This window comes from Danio rerio, chromosome 16 (genome assembly GCF_052040795.2).
Source record: "Danio rerio strain M-AB ecotype USA chromosome 16, GRCz13ab, whole genome shotgun sequence".
NCBI lineage: Eukaryota > Metazoa > Chordata > Actinopteri > Cypriniformes > Danionidae > Danio > Danio rerio.
In genome coordinates this window covers 35,578,674-35,587,271 of record NC_141036.1, presented here as the reverse complement: position 1 = coordinate 35,587,271, position 8,598 = coordinate 35,578,674, and the positions used below count along the sequence as shown (strand labels likewise).

At 34.2% G+C, this 8,598-nt stretch overlaps 1 protein-coding gene across 4 annotated transcripts in view; it reads left to right on the top strand.

The window, feature by feature from the left end:
• Positions 1-218: 218 nt before the first annotated feature.
• Positions 219-8,598, top strand: part of mroh1 (maestro heat-like repeat family member 1) — a 75,551-nt gene continuing 67,171 nt past the window's right edge. For 2 of the 4 annotated variants that reach the window (XM_087287213.1, XM_087287211.1), the window contains exons 1-3: positions 219-432; positions 2,465-2,561; positions 7,589-7,734. In XM_087287213.1, the coding sequence (XP_087143339.1) occupies positions 2,531-2,561; positions 7,589-7,734 (177 nt within the window). In that variant the 5' untranslated portion in view covers positions 219-432; positions 2,465-2,530. Of the gene's footprint in view, positions 433-2,461; positions 2,562-7,588; positions 7,735-8,598 lie in introns of all 4 variants that reach the window. The other 2 variants (XM_087287212.1, XM_087287210.1) reach the window with 1 other exon arrangement.

The window sequence follows — 8,598 nt, the reverse complement described above, 5'->3', positions numbered from 1 at the left end:
GTTATGTTTAAGATTAAGACAGGCTTAACATAGTAAAATCTACATTTTTACCTAACACTTGCTATATTAAAATATATATTTATCCATCATATTTCCTGCATATGAATAATTAATTAGCTCGATTTGCATGCAGACCGTCTTCTTCGTTGTTGTTGGACTGCGCGAAAGCCCACGCCCACTCTGATGCGTTCCTCCTGAGCAGAAGCACGTGATTAGGCGTGTTTACCTATGATACAATGAAGCGTCTATGAGACCATCATCACCCTCTGCCAAATAATCAATCCTACGGTCGCGTTCACGATCGCTATCACTTATTGGATTTACATCAGGGGCTTCGCTTACTAATAACTGCTCGATGCGTCGGAGAAAAGGAAGTCTCAGTGTGTAGCCTCCGGGCAAGCGAGCAAAGCAGACAGAAAGACGAGGGCAAAGGTAACATAAGATTGACATATTGTGCATTTTTAGACATGTCACTTTGTTATAAAATCATATTAGTCGTTTGTATTTGTAGTGCATTTACCGCGAGCGCATTAACAACCAACTGTCACGCTAGTTTAATAGGTCGCTGTGGCTTTCAGGAAGTTGACATTGAGCTTGAAATACTGAACTACAACGAGAGCTCAACGATAAGACAGGAGCAGATGCTATTCTCTGTCAGTATTTCCATACGTCCAGTTTTCAGTACATGTTAAATGACCTGTGCGTCTTTTCTGTGTCATGTTGCTTAATCACATGGAATGCTGTGTTGGGCTGTGTCTCAAAACCTACAGTAGTGAGCTGCCTACCTAGTTAGCATGGAGGTACACTTGTATATGCTGCATATCTAGGTTTTGAAACTCTGTTGTCTAGAGATATTCTCTATGAATGCTGTTCATATGTGTAATTTATTAAGCCATAACCCATTAAATTATTATTTTATATATGTATTTATTTTTTGCTTTTTGCCATTCATTCATTCATTCATTCATTCATTTTCTTTTCGGCTTAGTCCCTTAATTAATCTGGGGGTTGCAACATCTGAATTAACTGCCAATTTATCCAGCATATATTTTACGCAGCAGATGCCCCTTCAGCTTCAACCCATCACTGGGAAACATCCATAGACACCCATACATATACTACAGACAATTTAACTTACCCAATTCACTTATAGCCCATGTTTTTGGACTTGTGGGGGAAACCGGAGCACCCCTAGGAAACCTACACGAACACGGAGAGAACATGCAAACTCCACACAGAAATGCCAACTGACCCAGCCGGAGCACGAACCAGTGACCTTTTTGCAGTGAGGCGATTGTGCTACCCACTAGCCATTGTGCTTTCCCCTGCTTTTTGCCAATGACATTTAAATAATCTTTATAACACAATTAAACAGTTGTTGTGAATTTAAATGCAATAATGATTTATCTCATAATGATAAGGAACAATATTGCACTGCAAAATAATTTGCAGTATTTTGTGTTGCATTGTGATGTGTACATTTTAGTTAATTTATGTTTTTTTAAATTTTGTTATGGGCCCTTAATCTTTGCTTCGCTAGCTTTTGATTTTTAATGTTTAACAAAGTGCATTTTTTTGACATCCAAAATCAAACAAAAATGCTCAGGGGTATTTTAAATAATTTGTCGTTGCACTTTGGGCAAGGGATTTATCAGGATAAACAGCAAAAATCAGTTCAAGACACTTGAAAAATGTGAAAAAAAAATATTAAAAGATTAAACTCAAATTCAAAGTTTGAAACATTATGTCTTGTTGGTTGTGTAAATTATGGTATGCGAATTGGACATTGGTTCCCAGAACTTTTTCTGTTTTCACAGTAAACTGTATAACCAGAAAAAGTACAGGCAGACAATTTCCACGTTTCCTCAAGTTTTCAAGTAACTTGTTAATCTGTAGAGTTAAACTTTCAACATCAAAAGTTAACAAGGCAAGTTCAATATAATGCAGCTGGTAAAAATGGTAATAAATGGAAATAACACCAAGATATTGGCAACTGTTAAATAACGGTTATTTTTGTCACAATTTATTTTGATGGACCCCTTATTCTGTCTGTTATTATTAAAGGGAAAAAATAAGGGTCACACTTTATTTTGATGGTCTGTTTGTTGAGTTTAAGTTACATTGCATCTACCTGCAGACTAATTCTCATTAGATTATTGATAGACTGTTAGGTTGGGGTTAGGGTTAGTGTAAGTTGACATGTACTTGCAAAGTTTCTTATAGTCAGTTAAATGTGTGTTCAGCAGCAGTATCAACAGATAATAAGCAGACAGTCTACTAATGCTCAAATGGACCATCAAAATAAAGTGTTATCGTTATTTTTACCGTGTATTGTTAATGAATGAACAAAGGAAAGTAGAATATTTGGAGTTTACCACTAGACATGATATTATAAAATGTGAAAAATATTAAAACAAAAGCAGAATTTCGTTTAACTTCTCATGTTGTTGGTTTATGTCAGTAGGGTGGACTCATTTGGGAGATTTTGTACCACCAGATGCATTCCTGAATCTCTGCTGCTGGCCTCATAATGGGCGTTATAGAGGACACTGACATAGAGCGTGAGTAACACTTATCCATTATTTATGTCATGAAATGTTAGGTTAGTCCTGCACACAAGCACCTGTTAGCATTATTTAGGATGTAGCCTAAAATGATGACATGCTAAATGATTTTCATGTTTAACTTTGGCTTGATTTTACAGTCACAATGCCTCATTTTAATCATGTAACACTGGTTACTTATATAAACATATGTTTTTCAGCTTATTGAAAAAATTCAAAGAAATTGACAGCATTGTGTGTGTGTGTGTGTGTATGTGTGTGTGTGTGTGTGTGTGTATATATATATATATATATATATATATATATATATATATATATATATATATATATATATATATATATATATGTATATATATATATATGTATATATATATATATATATATATATATATATATATATATATATATATATATATATATATATATATGTAGTTTTATTTGCAGATTTGCATCTACTTATTTAACAATGCATACTTATTTGCATACTTCATAGCAATATTTACTAGCCCTGTCACAATAATCAATATATCGACTTATCGCACAACAAATGAACATGGCCTCAATGATTTTTGGTAATTAAATATATATATTGGCCACACTCAAAAAACAGTTCTAGCAACAGTTTAGTGCAATATCTCTATCTCTATTGGAGGTGTCAGTGTCAATTGGTTAAAAAAAACACTGTAGTATTTACTATAAATTACTTTAGTATATTTTCAAGTAAGTGTTTGAAAACCAAAAATAGATCTGGTAGCAGATCTCACAGCCTCTGTTACGTTTACCTTGCACTTGTGCTAACATTTATTACTATCTGTTTAGCATATGCGTTTTCACTTTCTGATTCCAATGCCTCATTGTTAAATTGTTAAAATGACAAAAATTAAATGAAATATTCTTATGACATTAATATTATGTGTTCTTTAAGTTTGTGTGCATTGTGATGCTATTATATTGTCATTCTGGCATTACTATAATGAGTGACTTGAAATGGTCTTGAAATGACAAAATATATTTTAGTGGAATATATTGTACGACAAATAACAAATATTGTGACAGGCCTAATATGTACACCTCTTGGTTTATTTCATACTGTATTTCAAACATAAATATTTGAAATATACTACTTGTGTATAGAGATAGTGGGACTTTCTAATCCTGTCCTTGGACTTCGTTTATCTGATACAAATAGAGTAAAAACAGTACTATTCGACAAGTCACATTTAAAAAATATCCAAATAGAAAACTTTAAACTGAATTGATTCTTTATTACAGTACTAATGTGTTTTTGATAAAATAAATGCATTCTTGGTGAGCAAAAGTGATTTCCCTTTTTAAAAACTTCATAACTTTTAAAAACATTTTAATAGAAGTGCAAACATATAATAAAATAAATAGAATATACAATAGATTTGATTTGATTTACACTTAAAACAATTCTTTAGACAAAATACATTTCATCATGTTCAACAAAATATATTTACTTATCCATATACATTTAAAAGAACACAAAAATTCAGCTGGTTCGAAATGAACGGGGATGAAGCATAAGCTTGATGAAATAGTAAGTTTTAGCCAATATAGTACATTCATGTTAAATAATTATTAAAATACAAAAGCAAAATGTACCCCTTAATTACAATTATTTGCCCACATTAGCTCATCCCTAACTGAGATGCAGAGGCAGACAGATGATGTTTTCATTGATGTCGAAAGCACCTGTTTTTCATTTAAAACTCCCACACGAATTCAGTCACTCTAAAAAAGAGTCACAGTCTTCTCTTATCCCATTAGCGTCTTTCAACAATGAATTCTTCAGGTTGGATCTGAAGCTAATTGCACAATGAGTATGTTTAGGCAACTCGTTTACTCAGCGCGCTGTAGGTAGATTAGAATAATCTAATCAGACGAGACTGTATGGGAAGATTAAGTGTGGTTAAAACGTCCAGATGTCGCAAAGTCTGTCTTAAGATCTGCATTGCAGGTCTTCTCTCTGATGTCGCACTGTCTGTAGTGTGAGTTTAGGAGCAGAAGTGAGTCATATGCATCCATCACGTACTCGGTGCAGAGCTTGTGACTTATTAGAGCACTTCTCAGACAGTTAATTACACTAATCCCAATGATTAATTGATACCCCGCTCACACGAGTGTGTTTGAGTTGATGAGAGCAGTAGTGTTTGGTGTTGAAAGAAGATGTTTGTGTTGGAGTGTTGTATCTCGATTTACCATGTAGTCTGAGATCATAGGATTAAGAATTTTTAGGGTTGAGAAATGAGCATAGAGGCAAAACAATGTAAAAGAAGTATTTGTAATAACTAGTGGTCCATAGTTTTGGGTCATTAATTTTTTTCCTGAATTAAGTAGGCAGCATGATGTCTTGGTGGTTAGCACTGTCACTTTACAGCAAGAAGGTTGTTGGGTTAAGTCCTGGCTCGGCCGGTTGGCATTTCTGGTTTCCCCCACAGTCCAAAGACATGCGAGATATATATATATATATATATATATATATATATATATATATATATATATATATATAGGTGAATCGAGTAAACTAAGTTGGCTGTAGAGTATGGGTGTGTGTGTGTGTGTGGATGAGTGTGTATGGGTGTTTCCCAGTACTGTGTTGTAGCTGGAACGATATCTGCTGCGTAAAACTATATACTGAAACAGTTGGCGGTTCATTCTGCTGTGGCAACCTCTGAAATAGAGATCGAAGTAAGGAAATCTGAAGGTAAATGAATAAACGAATGAATAAATGAAATATTTTATGATAGGCATGGTTCATAAAAAAAGAAAAAGACCCTTTTTGCTCACCCTTAAAGGCACAGTATGTCATTTTCACCTCTAGAGGGTGCGTATTCATAGCAAACAAAGGCATAGCTGATGGCATGGCTGAGTGTGGAATAATGGAAGTTGTCATCTTCATTACATCTTATGGGACTTCAGAAATTATATTTGTGGATGTTATAAAGTATTCAAAAACTATTATCATAGTATGAAGCAGAGTAAGGCTGAAACAAGCTTGAGCAATTGCTGATGAGACATGAGCACGACTGCATGAAAGCAGCTGAGGCTTTATTATGCCACAATCGATTGCTTTCAGTTCTTTTGCTAGTGATAGCATGACCAAGAAGCAACAGTGTTTATTATACTAAATACATTTTCAAGAGTTCACACTTAGCTGATGATTGTTTATAAAGCTCGTTTGGCATGCTGTACTGGGAGAGAGTCCTGAGCTCATAAGATCCTCGAGCCCAGGGCTCCCTCCCGTTTGCAAGGCGAGAGGGGAATTTGAGCTCAGGTAGATCTCAAGAACTCCCCTGCTGTAGTAGATAATGAACAGAAAGGGATTGCTCTTAAGAGATAACTACTTACTAGGAGCATGTCTATGATGCCGATTTGGATTAGTCAATTAACTTAGGTTGCATGTCTTTTGACGGTGGGAGGAAACCGGAGAACCCGAGGGAAACCACGTGAGCACGGGGAGAACGTGTACACTCCGCACAGACACGTTGGCTGGCTTGGTAAGGACTAGAACCAGTGAAGTTCTTGCTGTGAGGCAACAGTGCTAACCACTGGGCCACTGTGCCACCCATCTAGGAAAGGAGGAGGAGTAGGGGTGGAAGGGGGGATTTTTCAAAACGAAGATGGCTGTCAAATGAAACTTGAGGTATTTATAGTTTATACTTAGGAATCGACTGATTGGTGAATCATAAATTGAATAATGCGTGGCCGGCTGCAAGCAATCATAAGCACGTGATCCTCTCGAAATTAGTTTATAAATAAACTTCACTTCGGGTTCTGTTATAATGCCGCTCTAATAAAATTCACAACATGTTAGAAAATCTTTGGTGTTTCCCTGTTTTCTTTAAACCCAAACATTAAAATGAGACTTTGTAACTTCATAAGCATGCAGCAAAGAAAAAAATCATCTAGGTACAAAAGTCAGCAAAATATAACACTGTTCTAGTGGTTTTGGAATATTTTAATGTATTTTTACATTTTGTGCCTATTAAATTGTTAAAAACCTGCTTGGGATTCTTACTCCATGGTGAACTCAAAAGTAGATATTTTGAAGAATTTTGGTAATCTTACAGTTGATAGTAGTCATTGATTTCTATAACACTAAAAGTAAAATGGTATTCAGCAAGTGCCATCATAAATACAGAATATGGAATAGATACAACAGAAATAGATTTTTAAATATATATTAAAGAGTTTGTTTACCCCAAAATACAATTCTGACATCATATGTTATTTCAAACCCAAACAAAATTAGTTGGAATACAAATAAAGAGGGGAAAAAATCTATGAATCATATTGTTGAATCGGTGTCATCTGAACAGACAGGGTCACAATTTTATCATGAAATATAATTTAAATTTGGCAACAGAAGCTTAAATGAAGTGAGGGAACCAGTTAGGTTCATTTGTGTGTGTGTGTGAGTGTGTGTGTGTGTGTGTGTGTGTGTGTGTGTGTGTGTGTGTGTGTGTGTGTGTGTGTGTGTGTGTGTGTGTGTGTGTGTGTGTGTGTGTGTGTGTGTGTGTGTGTGTGTGTGTGTGTGTGTGAAATGGCACGTTTGAACTTGTTAGAAATAACTATGTTTGTATTAAGTTTCTTTTTATCTGTTTGCAGATTTAATTTCACAAATGTTTGATGTGTCAGTTTTAAATGAATAGGCGTTCAATGGAAAGTCTCTCAGATTTGAATTTTATTCAGAAGATCTATTTAAGTAATCCAAATGTAGCATCCTATGTATTTGGAGTAATTGGAGGTATAAGTAAAGGATGCCACTTTTCATTTAGGTGAAATAATCCCTTTATTAAATTAATGCTGCCTGTTGAACATTAAAAACTATTTATACCAAAGATATATATATATATATCTACCAACCTAAAAAATTTCAATTAGTTTGTATTTGTATTTAGGTTTTTATGCAAACATGTTTCAGAAAGTCATTTCTTGTTCCTTTGGCGTGTGTATTTATACTTTTTATGTGTGTATTTGATTTTTTTTTATGTTATCAGAGGTGACCCTGGCTCTTTTAGATGCTGCCAATGACAGGGACCCGGTGGTGCAGGAACAGGTCAGGAAGTCCATCTTGACTCTGGGGAACCAGAAGCCTGATAAAGTCCTGTCTATGTGTCAGGATTACCTGCTCAAACACCCGAAGGTTAGCCAAAGAATTTCCTTAAAACATCTGAGCTAGTATTGAAGACCCTTCAAATTTCTATGTTTCTGTGTGCTTTCCTCTGTGGTGATGATTATAATGGGTTATGTAGATAATTACTGAATGTCATGGATTTAAAATGACCTGTAAGGTCTGTAATGCATTATATAATCATGTGTTAATATGAAATCAGTCTATAACATAAATGTTGGTGGTCAAAAATATGTATTTATTGGTTTGCATGGGTGCATTAAATTAATCAAACATTACAATACAAGTAGATATATTATATTATATTATATTATATTATATTATATTATATTATATTATATTATATTATATTATATTTTATTATATTATATTATATTAGAAACAGTTTGATTTCTTTGAACTGTTATTAAAGAAACCAGAAAAAATGAAAAATGTTTAACACCACAATGTTTTTTTCTTTCTTTTTTTTACAATCAGTATTAATTTTTGCACAGTATTTTTAATCAAATGCAGCCAGATTGATTGGTATTGATGTCTTTATAAAAGTTACTGAAAATTGTCCACTCCAGTCTATTATTACATGAGCTGATGTTTGTATTGATGGCCAGGTACATGCACTTAAGTCTAAACATTGTGCAGTTTTTAATAATACTAAACCATTGTAGCTTGTCAGACTGCACGAATATGACTCTCATGTCACACTGTAAGTTGTCATATTGTCAGACTGAATGACAATGAAGATGAGCCAAACACAAAAACAAACAAAAAAAAAACAAAGTTTGATGCCATCTGTCTGTGACAAATCCAGAAACCCACTGTCTAAAATCGTACCTGTGGTGATTGTTTATTCTTACAGCTTGCCTCAGTAATAAAATC